This window comes from Phytophthora ramorum (genome assembly GCF_020800215.1).
Source record: "Phytophthora ramorum isolate Pr-102 chromosome Unknown Phyram_PR-102_s0018, whole genome shotgun sequence".
Taxonomy (NCBI): domain Eukaryota; phylum Oomycota; class Peronosporomycetes; order Peronosporales; family Peronosporaceae; genus Phytophthora; species Phytophthora ramorum.
Genome location: NW_027150664.1, coordinates 904,449 through 922,702, shown reverse-complemented (window position 1 = coordinate 922,702; position 18,254 = coordinate 904,449). Strand labels below are relative to the sequence as shown.

The window sequence follows — 18,254 nt, the reverse complement described above, 5'->3', positions numbered from 1 at the left end:
GGCAAAGATGGCGAACGTAATGCTGACGAGCGAGGCGGCTAAGGACCCCAACAAGCCCTTCGCGCTACGAGTGGAGGATGTCTGCGTCAAGTTCGATGTATGTAGCTAGTGTTGCGGGAGTTTGGCGACCAGTTGCGGCCAACTGACGGCGTTCTGTGTGGTTCTAGGAGCTCGTGACCGAGTGTCTGACGCTCGTGCAGTCCGAGGAGCAATCCCCGTGCGACGATTGACTGCTAGTAGGTGGAAATGGCAGTGCTAACCTTTGATGTTGCTGCTGCAGTGAAGGGGAAGGACAGGATGGTGTGGAGGGCCAAGTGGTCAAGAAGCTCGAGCAGTTCAACTCGGTGTGCGACGAGCTCTACAAGGAAATTGTACGTTGCCCAGACAATTGGCTGAAGGTTTGCAGCGCTGACTCTTGATTCTGCTACTGCAGTTGGGGCGAAAAGAGAAGCTGCTGAATCTCATGGAGAAGAGCCCCAAGAACGTGGATTTGCATCGGCAGATCCAAACGGCAGGCAACTTGGCGCAAGTGGTGGGCGACTTCCGGCACTTCCTAGAGACAGGAGAGAACTCCACACCTCAGCAGCAACAGCAGCCCAAAGAGTAAATTGACGAATGAAAGAAGCGGACCACGCGTCAAGCGGGCCGCTGTGTATTTTCGACCAAGCCGAGGGAGTTTTCGACACGAAAATGAGGCAGTACCTACGGTCTCGGATGCAGCACATACGACGAGTAGCTCAAATGTCGTTGAACGGTAGCGAAGGTGTCGCCAAGTCGCTGGTACGTAAGCCCGTAGGCGTCGTCGTCGTTGGTGATGTCGTTGCTGCTGCTGGGATGACTGCAGGTGTAAGTTCCGCCTCCACGCCATGGTACGGCTCCTCAGCGACTTCGAAGTAAGGCATGGCCGTGTGAGGTAACAGTTGCGGCTCCACCACAGGTCGAGGCCAGGGTCCCTCATCTGGAGTGTTCGACCGAAGCAGCCACTCGAGGATTGAGCTGTCGCTAGGAGCGCAATGCATTGCTGGGGGCACCGGAGCCGTGTGCTGTCTGCCGATGAGCTCATTCTGCCATGCAAAATAACGGTAAGAGCCCATACAGTTAGTGGCCAGACCGTCAATGCCAAGCATGTGAGCGAAGCCGACCTGCTTGTGAACAAGCTGAGTCAAATGGTGGACGTGTGCGGAGAGTCCATCAAACTTCCTGCTCAATCGCTCTTCCAGCGCCGACAAATCTACAGTGCAAGCGAGCCAAGAAGAGCGTGAGATCAGTTACCTCATTTGAAAAGCAATATAGGACTAACCTCGCTTCAGCAACTTCGGAGGCGGCTCTTTCGCGCGAACGGAGGAGTCCGAGTGGTAGGAGCTCGGATGCTTGCGCTTGGACAGCACGCAGATCGCATTCGTAAAGACCGGCGTCAGGTCAGCGACGTTGGCCGTGCATTGCTCTTGGTCCACCTCGAGACGTAGCTTGAATCTCTGGCCATCCTTCCGCCGACTGACCTTCTCGAGACGGAACGGCACCAAAGCCTTGCGCGTGGGAGCTCGAATCACCACCGAGTCGTAGTCATTGCCCACAAAGCGGAAGATCTCTTGATCCGTGTCATCCACGCGCTTTCCAGACTCGAAGAAGAGCAAGATGCGGAGCGGAATGTCGATGAAGTCCTTGTCAGGAGAGCGGGCAGACTCCCCCCGCTCGTTAAACTCCACCAACGTCACTTCCACTTCCAGAGCATTCGCCTTACCGCCTTCGTCCTTGTAGAACTCCGACGCAGGCTGCTTCGTGATCACCAGACGACGCGTCCAGTTAGGCCGCTTGGACGGGAACCCAGACACCATCTCCGTCGCCGGGGTGACGCACATTGTCGTGGTCGTTGGAGAGGGGGTCGACACTGGAGCCGAGGACGATAACATCGAGTCGAGAAGGTGCGGAGGCGGAGCCAGCGGCCTGCCGATCGTCGCGGCATCAGTGCCCGAGTGTCCGTTCACTGCCAGGAGATCCGTGGGCAGGTGGAAGCTCGGCTCCGGCGGTGGGTCGTGCTTCGACACAGGTCTCGGAGCTGCGGCAGTGATGTGCATCTCCAAGGAGAAGGGCAAGTTGCAGAGTGAGCAAGCGCTGAATCCCTTCTCGAGTCGGGTGTCGTCACTGGCTGGTGCTGGTTGGGACGAGCCGGTAACGTGCGCAGCTGAGACCCGCAGCGAGACGGGAAGCGACTGCCAACGCTCGCGTGTCAAAAGCCCATCAGTGATGGCGATGGAGAACAAACGCGCCTTCAAGTAGCTCAAAACGGGGGCGTGCAATGAATGACTTGCATCGTGTGTGTCCCTTGGCCATTCATGGCTACGTTCATACATGGCTACATTAGTTTACAGTACGAAGAAGATCCCTGGTGGGGGAATTTCAGCCAATCATATGTGTCGTGTCCTCGCCAACGAAGTTTTTGTATGGGCGGGAAAGCGCGAGAAATGGAGGTGCACGAGGCCGCGAGCCGTCTCTTGGCGTGTCCGCGACTGAGCCGCGAGCGCGAGGCTGAGCGCCAACGTGCCATCCACAGGCCGCTGGCCGTCAACTGGCGCGAGAAGGTGGAGGTCAACGGGCAGGTTTACATCAGCATCAGCAGCGACGAGGGCGAAGAGGAGGAGGAGGAGGAAGAGCAGGACGCAGCAAAATCGCAAGTGAAGCGGCCGCTGAACGTCAAGAAGGAGCTTCCAGCGCCCAGTCCGGAGGTCGTGACGATCGACAGCGACAGCGACGACGCGGACGAGGCCCCGTACGAGGTGGAGGAGTCTGTGAGGACCAAGAGGAAACTGGAGGAGCTGTCTGTGCCTGTAGAGAGGAAGCAGCACCGTCACCAGGTCGCTACCAAGGACAAGGTAGTCTGGGAGCAGCTGCATGTGGCTGGCGTGCGCAGAAGGCGGCTGGGTGAGGAGGACGCGGCGTTCCTGCTGTTCTACGGCGACCGGGAGACGCCGAGCGCGGGCATTCTCCGGCTGATTGTTGGTGCGTTGCATTTCGACCTTGAAGTTGCTGCTGTGGTAATGACTTTGTGTTGTGTTGTCGTGCTTCAGAGTTGATTTCCGCTGGTGCAGGCTCTACGGACGAATTTCTGACGAGGTTCGTCAAGTACCTGCTCTGGAGAAAGCTCAGCGCGGCGGTGGACGCAGGTCTCGTAAGCGAGCGGCTCGTGCAGTCCGAATGGACGAAAATTGTCTTCAGCTGCCCCGTGCCTCCCCATCGGCGAAGGTCGGGCCCGATGCCTCGACCGGAATTGCTGCCTCGACCCGTCACGATCACGGTGCGGCCCTTGCAGTTTGCGCGGAGGCAGCCGCAGCGTCGCAGTCTGTGCGTCGTCAATAGCAGCGCAGAGCTGGCTACAAAACAAGAGCCGCTGTCTCCGCGTACAACACCGGAGGAGGCTGCGATAGCTCTAGCGAACAGGTTAGCCGGAAAAGGAGCACGAAAGTCGAGCGCGAAGAGTCCCAAAAAGAGCTCGAAGGCGCCACAGACCAAGTCTCCTCGGGGCGAAGTACGAAAACGACCGCTTGGTGGATCGACATACAGCGAAGGTGTGGCTGGTGTCAACGGTTACTCTCAGGCTGCAGGATTCTCTCCGCGCAAGCAGCGACGGCGTAACGGTGAAGTGTCTGTGCCACCCGTCACACCGCGCCAAGTCGTGCGAGCGAAAGGCAGTGGTGGTAAGAGTATCAGTCAGAAACTCATGGAACCGCTGCCGTACGATTGCCGTACGCTTGGTGAAAATCGGAGTCTGCCGCTTGGATGGAGACCGCCAGGCCGGTGTGGAGGGGAGGCTTCTCATGCTCTCGATCCCGTGGAAGTTAACCCGATGCTACAGATGACGGCGGACGAGATTGTGCAACACATTGCATCAGTTCGTCGGGAAGGACGCTTCACAAGTTTTGAAAAGGTTACAGATATTTTATTGAAGCTCATGTCTGACCCGCGGAATCGGCACGGTGTGTTCAACATGCCCGTAGATCCAGTAGCGTTGGACCTGCCTACATACACAATGATTGTGCAGCACCCGATGGATCTTGGCACCATCAAGCGCAATCTCACGGCTGGGGAGTATCTGGAGCTAGAAGACTTCGTGTCGGACGTGCGCTTGGTGTTTGAGAATGCCATGCTTTTCAATCCCGAGTCACATTACATCCACGTAGACGCGGAAACCCTGCTGAAACGTTTCAACGAATCTGTAAAAGCCGAGCAAAATCGGCAGGCTAAAAGCAAGCGCGTGCAGCACGTCTGCCTCGTGTGTCGTGGGAACACGTGCATTGTCTGCAATCAGCAGTGCTTGCCAATTACGCAACCACACCTGCAGTGCTCAGCTGGGTGCAGTACTGACATTCGGAAGGGGTCCGTGTACTTTATCTCGGAGGATGGCACTCGAGTGTGGTGTCAGAAATGCAAGACGCGTCTGGCAAGAGATCGCAGCTCCACCGATCGAATGACTGACGATACTAACAGTTTCCTGGATTCGCTCATTAAGATGAAGTCGGAGCCCAGTGTGGAGCCTTGGGTGAAGTGTGGCGAGTGTGACCGATGGCTGCACCAGGTGTGCGGGCTCTACAACCCCGTGATCGGGGCGTATGAAACGCAAAAGGCTCAGACACCGGAACCTGGTGGCTTGGTCATGGAAACAAATCCGTATTTGTGCCCTTTGTGTCGATGTCGGCGCAAGCGCGCAATACCCCCACCTGAATCACCGATGCGTACAATCCTGAACGCAGATCTCGGCGAGCACGCGCGCAGCAGCTCGTGTCTCAATATTCCGAGTTGTGAACTAAGCATATTTATCCAGAACTTTTTGCGCCGTGGCCTCAGGGATATCGGTGAGCATGAAGCTGCCCAGACGCTGCACGTACGTGCACTCTCATTTCCAGGCGAGCGTATGACTGTCCCAGAAGGCGTGGTGCAAGCATTCGATGAGAATGCGGAGCTGCTAGCTCAACTGCGTCCGGGGACCGACACGAGCGCACAACGCTTGCCAGCCCATGTCAGCTACCTCTCTCGTGGTCTGTACCTTTTCCAGAAACACGAAGGAATGGAGGTATGTCTCTTCACGATCTTCGCGCAAGAGTTTGGCGATGATTGCGAGCTGGCGGCCAATCGACGTGCTGTCTACATTGCCTACCTGGACAGTGTACGGTATCTGAAGCCGGCAAGTGCACGGACTGCGGCGTATCACCTGATTATGCTGGCTTACTTTGACTACGTGCGGCGCCATGGTTTCTCTCGCGTGCATATATGGTCATGTCCACCTCAGAAGCGGATCAGCTACGTGTTTTGGTGTCGCCCAATATTCCAGAAGACCCCCAGTGCGGAGCACCTTCGTCGTTGGTACAACAAGCTGCTTACCAAGGCGAAAGAGCATGGAATCGTCAAAGGCTGGTCTACCATGCACGACCGGTACTTCAGCGAGAGCGTCTGTAGTTCCACTGCTGCCGACGATTCAAAGCCGCCAGCGTCGTTTGTGTCTATGAAGGAGGAAAGTGGCGTGGGGGTTTCGACCCGTGGCACAACTGTGCTGTCTGTCAATCCGGATGAGCTTGTGTGGCCTGCGAACCAGCTTCCCCCCATTTTTGACGGTGACATAATCCCATCGGAGCTGGAACGTATCCTGGGGCGCATCATATCCAGGAACGAGAAGCAAAAACGCGCAAGCGAGAACAAGAAACTTGCCGTTCGAGGTAAAAGCAGCTCAGTCGCTCGCGCGGGGGGCAAGCTCTCCGTTGGAAACGTTGTTACGCGAATCAAGGATGAGGTATCCACCGCACAAACAGCAGCGCCTCCATCGCTACAATTGGATGTCAAGGTGCGCGAGGTGTTCGCTAAATGCCAGTTTGCCGTCCAACGGCTCAAGCAAGACCTGTTGGTGGTGGATCTGGAGGTGCCAAGTGAAGAGGAGACGAAAGAAGACCAAGTTGGCACTGGTTTTGCTGGTGAAAGACACACCAAGGGCTGCCATCCAGAAACGCTTGTGCCCTCATGGTACGGCCAGGTACCGCGCTTCTTCGGCAGTCGCTTCATGTTCCACCAGTTGTGCTCGTATTCCAGCTACCAGTTCGACTCGTTGCGTCGTGCCAAGCACTCGACAATGATGATGCTGCACCACTATTTCAACGAGCGCGTGGTCCAGCTGAACGTCTTCTGTCGCGAGTGCAGCCTCCTCATCACACGCGCAGACTTTTGGTCCTGTCGAAGCTGCGAGCGCTATGCGTTGTGTGACGCCTGCTTCCGACGCGCCGGCAACGAGCACCCGCACCAGCTCGTCTTTGGTCCAGCGCCGCCGTTCCCGCCGCGGATCCAGCAGATGCCTGAGCACCCTGCAGCTCCTGTACCCCTCTCACCTCCACCTCCACAGCAGCAGCAGCATCTCGCGCCGCAGCGTCCCAATCTGCAGTCGGAGCAAGTCCAATCCGTCGCGTCTGCGACTTCGGTGCAGCCGTCCGCTCTGTCACCAACTGTCAACGTCTGTGAACTGTGTTGATCGTACCAACAAGAAGCAAGCGGCTTCCATCGCCCACGAAGAAATGGGCTCTACGTCATGAATGTAAGCAACATAACACCTGATAATAAAGATATTGCACCTAGTCAAGCTTCAACGGCGTGTTTCAAAAGACAATCCCGTGTTGTTTCCCATTGGCCAGTTTATTATTTAAGTAAAAATCGGCATGGAGCTGACACTAGAGGCCGTTGCTAAGGACGCCTTCCGCCGCGACTTCTTCCTGCGCTGCTTCACGGAGCGAGAGGCGCAGGCGCTGGAGCTGCGCTTCGCCTTCCTGCACCGTGTGCGCCAGTACAAGAAGCTCGTGGGGCGGCGCGACCTGCTCCCGCGCGCCGTACGAAACAATAAAAGTATCCATATTTAAAACGCACGTTAATGTATTATTCGTTTTATGCGCAGGCCAAGGACATTGTGGCTTCGTACTTGCAGCAAGTGGAGTCCACCAACCAGTTGTTGCTGCCTCCGTCCGCGGAGCCCCTTCGGGGCCGAGTGCTGGACGCTGTCACCGCGGGGTATTGCCCTCTGGACCTGTTCAATGGAGTGGAGACGCTAGTGCGGGAGCTCATGATTCGCGACGCCTTCCCGCACTTCCTACGCAGTAAACAGTACACAGATCTCTGTGACGCCCTGCGATCGCGACGCGAATTACCGCTGGCGGAGGTACTGGTGGACTCGAGACGTACGCAGTTCCTCATGAGGTTTCTGGCTGAGGAATTCCCGGGAGAAGAGGGCAATTTGCGCTTCTGGGTGCACGTGCAGACGAGGTTCCTGCCTCTCATCCAGACGACGCTGTTCTCGGTGGCTCTGTTTGAGGAGGTACAGCGACACGTGCGTCACGTGTTCAATAGGTTTCTGGTCGGGGAGACGGAGGGAGGTGAAGCAGCAAATAGTGTCGCTACGCGCGTCCCGGAGATTGTGAGGCGCGCCACGCTGCAGCAGATCATGAAGCTGCAGGGTGAACCGTTCTCCCCGCCGCGCTATGCTAATCTCTTTCGCGCAGCTCAAGATCGCGTCTGGGAGTGGCTCCAGACAGAAATCTACCCCAAATTCCGCGCGTCAAGTCTGTATGTGATGCTGGTAGTGGAAACAGAAGACCTCGAGACCGACCAACAACTGCGACGACTTAGCGAGCATGTGCAGGCGACGGTGAAGAAAAGTGCTACAATGCGCCACGAACGACAGAGCGAAACGATACCCAAGTTACTGACAAGGAGGAGTGAAGCACAGCTCAAGGCCAACGCAGTGCTTGTCCCCATTACGCAGCCTGCGTCGCCGAACATGTGGGGTCAAGGAGCAGAAGACACCCGTTGCAGATATGATCGTGTGTTCATGGTGCAAGAACTGAAACAGTGCAGCGTTCATAGTATCTCTGTTGCTTCAGCGACTTGTGGCAACTCTGCTGAAGGAAGCAAGCAAACCATCTACGAGTTGTTCTGTACCGGAGATCAGAAAGAGGCTGCAGCAGAAACACATCCGACGCAACTGGTACTACATGTTGAAGCATTGAGAGAAGGCGGAGAGCAGCTCACGTTGGTGTTGTGCGTACTGTTCCGTTGTAGAACTACTGGATGAAGAATACGGCTGCAGGAGTCAGCGGGAGCCTTTTTTCTCCATCGGGACGTGCTTCGCAAGCTACAGGTACACAACGTTTTCATTGAGCCCCACCGAACCCACTTTCCGATAACTTCTCATTTCTGATTGTCGTAGCCCAGACACCAAAGCCTTCTTTTCACGACTTTGTTATTCCCAGGGACAACGGTGAAGCTCATGGTTTCGGTGGGAAGGTGTCTTCTCGCTATTTGTTTGGCGTGTGCCTTACTTTGTGGCGAGAGAACCCCACTCCAGCGGAGAAATCAAATGCGTCCCCGACAAATGAACTTGTCACCAGTCCGACTAGTACTGTCGATAGGCCTTCAATTGCCTCTCAGTGTTGTCCACAATTCATCGCAGTACTAACTACTGGACCAATGCACAAGACAAGTCGAAAAATGCTGTTGCAACTGGCAGCAAGCGGAATGGTACGTGCGAGATGACTACAACATTCTAGGTTGTATGCTAAGACACTGACGACAGCATCGCTAGGACAACTTAACAGAAGCCAAGGTTTCAGAAATTGTGTCCACAGTTGACACTGTTCAGCCGATACAACACTGTCAGCTGCTTCTGAGTGCCAAGTATGGCGGGTTTTGCTTAGAGTCGAATCTCCGCTCGGTGGACTTGCCCTTGAGTGCTGTGTTCAAGGAGATCAGCTCGCAGGTACGCGCAAATGTTGCAAAATCTCCGCTGGAAAATGTGTTGACGTATTTGTTCTGTGCTTTTAGACGTTTATCAGTATTGTGGCATCTGTACTTGTTGGCAAATCTGTTATCTTCGTGTCTGAACGATCTGCGGCGCTCGTCACAGTCGCAGACGCCACCAGAGAACTACTCCAGCCATTTGAGTGGACGGTGCGTGTCACAACGTCTTGCCAAGGGTTGCGATACTCATGGTCTTCCATTTCATGTGCTTCTCTGCAGCATTTCTATCTACCTTTCTGTTCGGTGGCGACGTCTTCAGATTTGCGTGATGCCGGTCTCTTCTCCGGCGTAAATGCGTCGCCATTCCTCATCGGCTGCGAAGGAGTGCTAGCATACCAAAAGAAAGATTCTGGCTCGGACCAGCGATTTCGAATCCGTACGTCTTACGGTGTGGTCTGCGGCAATCACTGCGCGATACTAACACCACTGTGGCACATTTCAGGGAACAGTGTTTATACCACGCACAAGGTTTCTCTTCAGCTACAAGCTTCAGCTACAGCAGCAGGCAGTGAATATCCAGTTGAGCTTCTGCAAACACCAGCAATTGTGGTCGACATCGACTCGGACGACATTTACGTTCCCGAGAAAGTGGAAATCCCTGAGCTGCCTCGTAGGTTATCTGCTAGCTTGCAAAAGGCGTGTCAAATGCTCATGATTTGTGTATTCTGTGGACAGAGTCGCTCCTTCGCTCGCTAGAAAGTATGCTAAGTGCGGCGCTCAACAGCTCGCGCATCACTCAGGCGGATTCGCATCTCTTTGGTCCAAGTAAAACGCCCAGCTTCATAAGCGACATGCTTGAGCTGCCCAAGAAGACCAAGCAACCCGTGTCATCCGACGAACCAAGCGCGGAAGTCGCGCCAAACGAGCTATCAGGTCCATCTCTGGACGACAGGGCCCGCCTAGCGCTGTTGTGGTTCCTCGAGGCTCTTTTCGGCGACGTGGTGTACTACTTCTGCTCTCTCCACCAGAACTTTGCAGTGGAAACGCAGTCAACGTCCGCCGGTACAGATGAGTTCCTTCTGTTTGAAGTGGATTCATTCCTGGATGCCCACACTGAGCTCGGATGTCGCGATTTCTTCCGCCAGTGCTTCCACACCGAGGTAAGAAGTGTGTTGATACATCCATTTGTGTTCAGCTTGGCGCTGACAGAATTCTTGTGTTTTGTCTGATGCAGCTCTTCCGTAAATTCATGCTAGCCCAGCACCTGCATTTCTCGTTCTCTAGCGCCAACGCCGCCCTTGAGTCCAGCGAAGCGACTCTAGAACTGGAGATGCACCGAGAGAGCCCGTCCGATGCCTTCATATAACGGTAGACAGTCCTCCACGCGGTAATGTGCGTTCAGCTTCGTCTTATACCGTTACTTTCGCTGGCTTGCGTTCATTGTAACACACAAGCTCGTCCAAGCTCACGAACGCAAACTTGCGCGTGAGCACAGGCAACGCCGTTCTCAGAACGCCAATCGTCCACGAGCGATCGTGCACGATAATCACTGACCCGCAGTCTGTACGTGCTCTCAGATGCATCGAGTTCATTGCCTCCGAGCGGATCTGGGCGTCATGCGGGTACACACTGCCCAAGCAGATCCGGTAGCCATGACGCGCTGTGATTTCCCGCATGGGCGTCGTGAACCAGCCAGAGGCCGGACGCATCCACTTGCCTCTAGTTCGAGCCGCGTCTTCCTTCGTCTTGCAATGAACATCCATCACTGGTCGAACCGCATCTGGCTTCTCCTCCAGCAGCAACTGCTGTGTCTCCAATGGCTCCGACGATGTCGTGTCGTCCGCCGGTTGGAACTCGCAGATGGCTCGGTCGCACTCCTGCAGCTTCTGCTCGAAGACGTGGAGCTCGTCCAGGATGCTGGCTCGGTCCTCTGTGAGGTGGTTGGCCAGCGTGTGGCCCTCCCGCACGATGCGGCGCAGCACTTCCTCGTTGCCCGGGATGTGGCCGGAGATGACGAAGAACGTGGCCTTGACGCTGTGTTCGCGCAGGATGTCGAGGATCGCGGGTGTGGAGGGCGATGGAGCGTCGTCGATGGTGAGCGAGCACACGCGCGAGTTGGTTCGCACGCTCCAGAGCACGGACGGGTGCGAGTTCCACTCGACGAACCGCAGCAGCCAGCGAGGCAGGAGGTACACGGACGAGAGGAAGACGCTGGCGGTGAAGAGAAGGCAGACGCCGGCGATCTGGGCTGTGGGGGAGGTGGGAACGGCGACATCGGTGGGGTCCACAGCGCTGGCAGATGTATAGGAAGGCGGGGAGACGCACAGCACCAGCAGCGAGGCGACGTTGAGACGCGCCCCCATTTTGGATCGATCTTTGGAATGGCAGAGAACCGGGGATTGCGGAGTCTAAAACACCCCGATAGAGTGACTCTATGTAATTTTGTGTGTAGGTTGTGTGACGTTTGGGTAAACGATGCAAAGCCACGCGCTGTGGAGACTGTAACGGTAACATATGGCTGCCGCTACAATTCGACTACGTGGCAACGTTGTTGTTGCAGGGAGCTCGCGCTGTGTATCTTGGTTGCAAATGGCTTGGGATCTGTGACATTGGAGGCTACGGGGAAGAAGAGAAAGACAGGGGCTGGAAATGCAGACTGCTGGAATTACTCGAGTATCACTTCGCATGACGAGGGGAAGAGGCGAATGAAATCTACCAAAACGCATCCAACTGACTCATCTACAGGAACTTGGCGACGCCGTCCTCGATGGACTCGAGCGACAGCTCTGAGGCGTCCGTGGCCGTGAGGTGGATGCCCACTCCCATGAGCACGCGCTTGATGGCCTCCTTCGAGGACGCGTAGAGCATCTTGGACTTGATGCGAGCAGTGTCGGGCGACCTGATATCGGCAACAATAGTGTCAAAAAGAAAAGCTCCAAACCAGGAAGAGGAGGGGCTCCAGGCTGCACGCACCAGGAGAGGAAGACGATCTTGCTGGTGGGGCGGCCGTCCTTCGTGGTCAGGTCCAAGTCCACGAGCGCGTATCGGCAGTCGTTCGTGATCTGCGCCAGCTTGTCGGCCATGTCCTGGTACGACTCGGAGCTGGGGCCCGTGGACTCGATCACGATCTCGGAGTCGTCCACGATCTTGTAGATGAAGTAACGGAAGTCGTGCGGCGCGCGCTTGAGCTTGAAGTCGTTGAACTGCGTGATGACCTCGTCATCGACACCGACACCGGAAGACTGCGACCCGGAGGAGGGGGAAAGAAGAGGAGAAGAACGTCAGCTATTCTCTGCCATGACGTGTCCAGCTAGCGATATAGACGGCCAACGCACCATGGTTACTAAGGAGACTTGGACGAACTGGAGCTGGAAGCTGCTGAGCCTTTAGCTGAGTTTTGGTGAGTGTGGTCGGGAGGGGGGCGGGAGAAAATCACTCCCAGTATTAACAGTGCAGCATAAATTACTGGGTTAAAATATGGAAATCAGATGTCAGCCCGCCTGTTTCCCTCCTACTTAATGTGCACCACACGAGCGTACCCATCTGAGTCATAAGTCAATCAATCTACGCGCTCCACTGCACCGCGGTCAGCGCCATCTTGGCGCTCTTGGCCAGCAGCGGGTTCTCGTCCTGCATGAGCGTGCGCAGCCTCAGCGTCGTGGCCGGCACGTCCAGCACGCGTCTTGCAGCCGGCAGCGCCGTGACCACCGCCACCAGCTTGCTCGCGTGCAGCTGCAGCGACAGCTTGTTGGCCTGCAGCAGCTGATTCACAGGCGCCAGACCCTCGTTAGCCACGATCTGCCGCTTGATCTCGTCGTGTGCCGCCAGACTCATGAGCGCGCCGGCGCTGGCGGCCGCCACCTGCCACTGCGGGTCCGTCAGCAGCGCGCACAGACGCGGCACCACGCCTCCGTGCTCCACCACCGCTTTGCGCGCTCTGTCCGCGAAGCCCAAGGCCCCCAGTGCGTCGCACGCGGCCGCTCGCACCTCACAGTTCGGCGAGTGCAGTCGCTTGGCGCACTGAGCTACAGCCCCCAACTCCAGCGCACGGAGCGTCGTGCCGTCCACGCCGTCGTTCACCAGGTTCTTCAGCAGCTTGAGGGCGCGGATACGGAGCGCGTCATTCAAGCGGGAGCCTTTGAGCTGCTCCAGCACAACTGGAAGGTACCCGGCACTTGTGAGCTGACGCGCGCGTACGAAGGACCCTGACAGCTGCAGCAACGCGTCGTACAGGTGCAGGCATGTGCGCTTGTTGGCGGCGGCGGCGAAGATTGGCTTGATGCGCGTGATCGTCTCGCCCTTGAGCAACTCCGTCTGCCCACAAGGAGACTCGGCCATGACGCTCAGTACACGTGCAGAGAGCTCCTGCAGCTCGCTCTCGCTCTCGCTGAGTTGTGTGGACACGGAGTCGTCTCCTTCGCTGGTGCCGATGGTGATCCCGCCCTCGACAAGCTCCAGAACGCCATGTTTGAGGGACACGACGAGTTCCTGCGGTAGTTTGAGCACAGTAGCGAGCGCCTCCAACACGCGACGACTGAGTATGGGCTCGCCGTCTTCCAACGTGTGCAGAATGTGGGGGTGGTTCTCGATGCCGAAAGCTTCGCTCACGCGCTCGTACGGCGCCTCTTTGACGTCGCCCCGCACCGAAACAAGGGCCAAGTGCTGCGCGGTCGAGCGCTTGTAGAGCAGCGCTCCTTGCGCGCGCAAGTGCTTCACTGCCCCGACCGATGCAGCTTCGGCAGGTGTCGGTGGTCGCCGCTGCATTTCGCGTCCCTCGGTTTGCCAGTGACGCTTCGCCTGCGCGATGGTTTCGGCGCTACTTCGGGTCGCTGGGACTCGAGCCGCGTTCAAACTGTCGCGGTGGCAGCAGGGTCGCCACCTTAGAAGCCAAGGGTTTGGTCCCCATTGGACTCTTGGTCTGGCTTGGGGTCGCTACAGACGCTGTCGGCGCAGCGAATGGCAGAAGCGGCAGCGGCGTAAAGGGAACGCGCATCTTGAGAAACATGGGCGGTGGGGTGAATTCCGCGGCCTCCACGCCACCCACAGCTGCCTCAACTCGATCGTCGTCGAGTGTGTCAACCGGAGGAAGCTTGGGCTCGATGGTTCCCATCTCGATGTAACTCGCACTAGGACTCACCTCGATGGCGTAGCCAGGGTACGAGATGGTTCTCGGCGCATGAGGTACGGTTGGAGCGGTCTCACGCGGCAAAATGAGCACTGATAGTATCGGCGTCGGTGGTAGCGTTCCTCCTGGTTGGCGGTTCAGGAAGCTGCGATCGTTTTGCCAAGCGTCAACTCCGGTGGTTTTAGGCGCCAAGGCGGCTGCAGTGGCATCGTCTTTCTCGACGACGCGGTACAGAAGCGAAGAGAGGCGACGTTCGCGTGGATCGTGGGCGTTTGCGAATTGGGCTAGCGTTGCGAGCAGATCCATGCACATGCTTTCGACACGCGGGTCTAGTGTCGTCAACGCCTGCTGCTCTAGGTTCTCTAGAAACTCCAGGACAGAGGCCAAGACGCCTTGCGTGGCCAGCAGAGCGGGGATACCAGGCTTTTGCGCCAGCAGACAGAAAGTGGCAACGCAATTAGTTTTCACGAACATGGAGGTGTTCGCACTCATGAGCCGCACAAGATTGCGAACGGCGCCACCGCGTAGAAGGAGCTGGCTATTTCCTGGTGCGATGGCCAGCTTCCTCAGAACAGCCGAGCACAGTGCGTGTGCATCACGAGAGTGCGCCGATTCAGGCGAGCACAGCGAGAGTACAAGCGGGAGCACGCCTCGGGATAAAAGCAAGTGCGAGTTGACGCATCCGAGGAACAAGTTGCACATTGCCAGCGCCACATTCTCGCGGCACAACTTCCCCCCTACTGTGAAAAGCTCGCACAGTAGTGTCGTGGCAGGCTCGGAGCTCAGCACCGTGTGGCAGTCAGCGGAGGTCGAAATATTGCGCAGGATGCCTGCACAGAGCCCCGCTGTCTCCGGTTCGCCTTCCGCCGCGCTCGTCCCAGTGCCAACAGATTTGGGCTCTTGATGGGCTGTCAACGCCGTCTTTAGTGCCGGAATGACGACAGCCATCGGGATGTGAGTCAGCAGAGTGTCGTCACATGTAAGGTTGTACATGCACCTGAGAAGTAGGGTCTGTGAGTTCCCTTTGGCTTGGAGCAGGAGGGCGGGAAGTGCAGTGCTGAGCGGAGGGTGCACCGTCAACAACGCTGGTCGCGTGAGATCGTGCAGCGACAATAAATGCAGCAAGACGGCACAGCTCTGGGCGCAGCTCGCAGTTGTGCTGGTGGCGCTGCTATCCCAATCAGCACGATGCAATTCCTCCAATTCGGCAACGCGCATGAGGTGCGTAATAGTCCGCATCGTTGCGGTCTCTGCATAAGCTCCAGCGGCAGCGTCACTATCTGGCGGGCAGTTCTGGAAAATCAGCACAAGCAGCTCGGCCACGATAGCAGACAGCTCGGTTTCTTTCTCCGACTCGATCAGCGCGACGAGGTGAGGCAGCACGCCAATCTTTAAGAGGAGCGCTGCGCTCGCAGAATCTGCCAGCAGGTTCACTAGCGCCTTGAGCACTGTAGCCTTGGTGGAGCAGACGTCATCGTAGCGAAGTATTTGCAGGAGCGAGGCGACTGTACCAGACTTCGCAACGAGTCCTGACCGCGCTGACGAATGCAGTGCCAGCACGCAGAAGGCGTCCGAGAGGATGGCGTAGTCTCGGGGCTCCATTGCATCAGTGAAAATCCCAAAGGCCCAGAGCAGCCCGTCATCGCACAAACGCTGCATCGCCGCTGCCTTCGCGACTCGTAAGAGGTTGAGCACGGCTCTGAGGCACACGCGACGCGTCTCCGGGTCGTTCGACTTGACACACGAGAGGACCAGCAGCGCCCTGAGCGCGCCGAGCTTGACTAAATCCTCGACGTTAGCGACTTCGGCAGACAAGTTGCACAACGTGACGGCGCATGCTCGACGCACGGCCTCCTCGGGAGCAGCAGCTAACAGTGTCAGCGCCTTGATCACCCCACCTCGCAGCAGTGGGGTGCCCACTGCCCTGTCTTGCGACAGTAAAGCGTACGTATGCACGCACAGCCGCAGTGTTTCGTTGTCCTCGGATCCGGCCAGTATTGCCAGCGCGTCTAGGAGACCGCGCTCCACCATTGTGAGCCGATATTCCGCCACACTTGCGAAGCGGGTTAAACAAGCCGCACAGGCTGCCCGCAATCCAGCCCGACCCGAGCTGCGATCAGCGTCGCCAGCCTCGTCATCGCCGCCTTTGCGAGTACAGACCTCGACGGCGACAGGGAATATACGATCGATCAGGCGCAACAACTCATCTCGAGACAGCGAGCGGCCGTCGAAGAGAATGCACACGGTGTTGAAGCACATGCTCTGCGCTTCAACGTCGCCATCTCTGGCCAGGCGCTGCAGCAAGAAGCCGCCTTCGTCCGCTGTGGCAGCGTAGGCAGCAGCGAGAAGCAAGTGGTGCACCTCGTATTCCAGACACAGACTGAAAAAACTTCCGCCAAGCAGCGTCAGAATACGGCAGTCTGTGGAGCTCGCCCCCACCTGGCTAAGTCGCTCATGGGCCAGTCTTGCAACGTCCGACTTCGGGTAGCGGAAGGACAAGTTGTACAGGAGCACCATCTGCAGACGCACCTGAGCACTATCAACCGGAAATCCTGGATATGCCACGTGCCGATAGATCTGCTCCAGGAGCTGTGGCTCATCAAGTAATTCGTTCAGCTCCAGCACAACGGGCCTTGCCGATGCGGCTGCACTATGCCTCTCTTGCGAGTGAGAGGCCTCCTTCGTATCAGACTCCTCCGGCTCGTTCCACGACAAGATGCTCGCTAACGCAAAGAGCACGTAGCGTGACATCGCCGCACTTGTGGACACTGCCGTCGTCGATGTAGCAATGTCACCTTCTGGAAGACCATGGCGATACGCGAGCAGGAATTGAACCACACTTTCACTGACGGCTTGGATGTTTTCAGGAGCTGACAGCAACGTTGCAAGCAAGCGGTAGATCAACAGCAGCACTCCTGGGCGGCGCTTGATCCCTGTACCGAGAGTGGCCAGCGCGTCGAGAGCTCCAGCGTTGCCCATCAGCTCTCGGGCGTGAGTCTCGCGCGTAAGACAGATCAGCGTGCCTAACGCGCACACCACGTACTCGTCACTAGCAGCGAGACCCAAGCGGGGCAACTCCTCCACGACGACGCGTACGCAGTCCCCAGTGCGAACAAGAGCACGCCGACATGCTCCACTTTCTACGAGATGCCACAACGCAGCGAGGGCATTCAGACGCGCAGACTCACTATGCGGACAGTTGATGAGCAGTCGCAGCATTGACGCAGCTTCAGGCTCCACCAGCTTCACGTGGTTCATTCGCGTGCACGCCAGGTTGTAGACGGCTCGACTTAGCGTCTCGCGATCGCGCGCATCCTTTCCGTGCTCCGCGAGAGCATGAACCGCGTCATCCACCCGTGGGTAAGCGTACTGCGGACACGAGAGGTTGAAGATGGCAAAAGTGCACGCACGCTCCGCCAAAGCCGACGTTCGTCGTTGCTTCACCAGACAGTCGAGCGCCTTCTCCTTGATAAACACACTCTCGCTTCCATCCTCAATCGTGAGGTTCGCCAATGTGGCGACGCAATTGGGCAGCAGCAACTTGTCGTGGGTGTGCGCAGACGAGAGTGCGAGAGCTGCCAGCAAGGACAGCGCGTTGTGCGAGAGAAGGATAGCTCGCCCTTCTGGCTCACAGGACAAATGGCCCAATGTGGCCACACACGCCCCTAGTGTTGCCACATCCTTGGAACGGCAGAGCGCCATGATACTCGGCACGACATTGTCACTGAGCAGTGCCGCATGAAGAGACCGGTTGGCCGCCATGGCCTCCACGGCCAGCGCATACTGGCGCTTGCGGTTGCTCTTCGTCTTGTTAGGCTTCGCTGAGTTCGCATCCCTGGCCTTCGGGGCAGGCGACAGCAATGCTGGCCCACTATCTCGTTCCGATTGCTGCTGCGGTGCGGGCTTCGTAGGGGTGACAGGTGCCAATTTAACCGGATGGAGCTTGTAGTTGATCCCAACTCGCGCAGACAACGGTTGCTTCTCCTTGCGAGAAGCCGGCAGGCGTGACATGTAGAGTCTGGCATCGGTGTACTCCCCGTGCTGGGCGAACACGTCTCCACGGTACTGGAATGGCAGCTTGTGCTGAAGCTCCGGCCTCTTGTGGGAGGCAAGGAGATCATCGTCACCTGCCACGAAATAGTCGCGCCTGCGTTGTGGAGAAGGCTGTTCCAGCACAGGACCAAGCGAGTGGCGCGACAGGGGGCTGTTGCCTGGCCCTCGCGACAGCTCGGCCATGGTCCAGTCGAAGTGCCGCTCTCCTTGACCAGCGCAGGCACAACCAAAATAGTCAACCCCAGCACGCAGGAGCCTGACAAACAGTGAGCAATACAATACGCAATGGCTATTCATTCCGACGTTACCTCTTTGC

The 18,254-nt window shown here is 57.3% G+C and overlaps 8 protein-coding genes across 9 annotated transcripts; 3 read left to right on the top strand and 5 right to left on the bottom strand.

The window, feature by feature from the left end:
- Positions 1 to 7: 7 nt before the first annotated feature.
- KRP23_13663 (uncharacterized protein) lies at positions 8 to 607 on the top strand (the record flags this gene model as incomplete). The annotated part of the gene is made up of 4 exons (XM_067884404.1): positions 8 to 97; positions 168 to 217; positions 281 to 371; positions 434 to 607. 4 exons carry the CDS (start codon positions 8 to 10, stop codon positions 605 to 607), a joined length of 405 nt encoding a protein of 134 aa, XP_067738425.1.
- Positions 608 to 737: 130 nt separating this feature from the next.
- On the bottom strand, positions 738 to 2,075 carry KRP23_13662 (uncharacterized protein; the record flags this gene model as incomplete). The annotated part of the gene is made up of 3 exons (XM_067884403.1): positions 738 to 1,064; positions 1,143 to 1,231; positions 1,301 to 2,075. 3 exons carry the CDS (start codon positions 2,073 to 2,075, stop codon positions 738 to 740), a joined length of 1,191 nt encoding a protein of 396 aa, XP_067738424.1.
- A 366-nt stretch (positions 2,076 to 2,441) lies between these two features.
- On the top strand, positions 2,442 to 6,505 carry KRP23_13661 (Histone acetyltransferase HAC12; the record flags this gene model as incomplete). The annotated part of the gene is made up of 2 exons (XM_067884402.1): positions 2,442 to 2,997; positions 3,066 to 6,505. The coding sequence occupies 2 exons, from the start codon at positions 2,442 to 2,444 to the stop codon at positions 6,503 to 6,505; spliced, it is 3,996 nt and encodes a 1,331-aa protein (XP_067738423.1).
- A 184-nt stretch (positions 6,506 to 6,689) lies between these two features.
- KRP23_13660 (uncharacterized protein) lies at positions 6,690 to 10,126 on the top strand (the record flags this gene model as incomplete). Its single annotated transcript, XM_067884401.1, has 10 exons — positions 6,690 to 6,857; positions 6,923 to 8,008; positions 8,083 to 8,161; positions 8,231 to 8,541; positions 8,606 to 8,779; positions 8,845 to 8,970; positions 9,040 to 9,196; positions 9,263 to 9,430; positions 9,496 to 9,920; positions 9,995 to 10,126. 10 exons carry the CDS (start codon positions 6,690 to 6,692, stop codon positions 10,124 to 10,126), a joined length of 2,826 nt encoding a protein of 941 aa, XP_067738422.1.
- Positions 10,127 to 10,169: 43 nt separating this feature from the next.
- Positions 10,170 to 11,123, bottom strand: KRP23_13659 (Peptidoglycan-N-acetylglucosamine deacetylase; the record flags this gene model as incomplete). The annotated part of the gene is made up of 1 exon (XM_067884400.1): positions 10,170 to 11,123. The coding sequence occupies one exon, from the start codon at positions 11,121 to 11,123 to the stop codon at positions 10,170 to 10,172; it is 954 nt and encodes a 317-aa protein (XP_067738421.1).
- A 376-nt stretch (positions 11,124 to 11,499) lies between these two features.
- Positions 11,500 to 12,098, bottom strand: KRP23_13658 (Actin-depolymerizing factor; the record flags this gene model as incomplete). Its single annotated transcript, XM_067884399.1, has 3 exons — positions 11,500 to 11,659; positions 11,734 to 12,002; positions 12,096 to 12,098. 3 exons carry the CDS (start codon positions 12,096 to 12,098, stop codon positions 11,500 to 11,502), a joined length of 432 nt encoding a protein of 143 aa, XP_067738420.1.
- A 226-nt stretch (positions 12,099 to 12,324) lies between these two features.
- Positions 12,325 to 13,524, bottom strand: KRP23_13657 (Radial spoke head 14-like protein; the record flags this gene model as incomplete). Of its 2 annotated transcripts, none has more annotated exons than XM_067884397.1 (1): positions 12,325 to 13,524. In XM_067884397.1, the coding sequence occupies one exon, from the start codon at positions 13,522 to 13,524 to the stop codon at positions 12,325 to 12,327; it is 1,200 nt and encodes a 399-aa protein (XP_067738418.1). The 2 variants fall into 2 exon arrangements, with proteins under 2 accessions (XP_067738418.1, XP_067738419.1); XM_067884398.1 differs by having other exon boundaries at positions 12,325 to 13,098.
- Positions 13,525 to 13,576: 52 nt separating this feature from the next.
- KRP23_13656 (uncharacterized protein) lies at positions 13,577 to 18,121 on the bottom strand (the record flags this gene model as incomplete). Its single annotated transcript, XM_067884395.1, has 1 exon — positions 13,577 to 18,121. One exon carries the CDS (start codon positions 18,119 to 18,121, stop codon positions 13,577 to 13,579), a length of 4,545 nt encoding a protein of 1,514 aa, XP_067738417.1.
- Between the last annotated feature and the right edge of the window lie 133 nt (positions 18,122 to 18,254).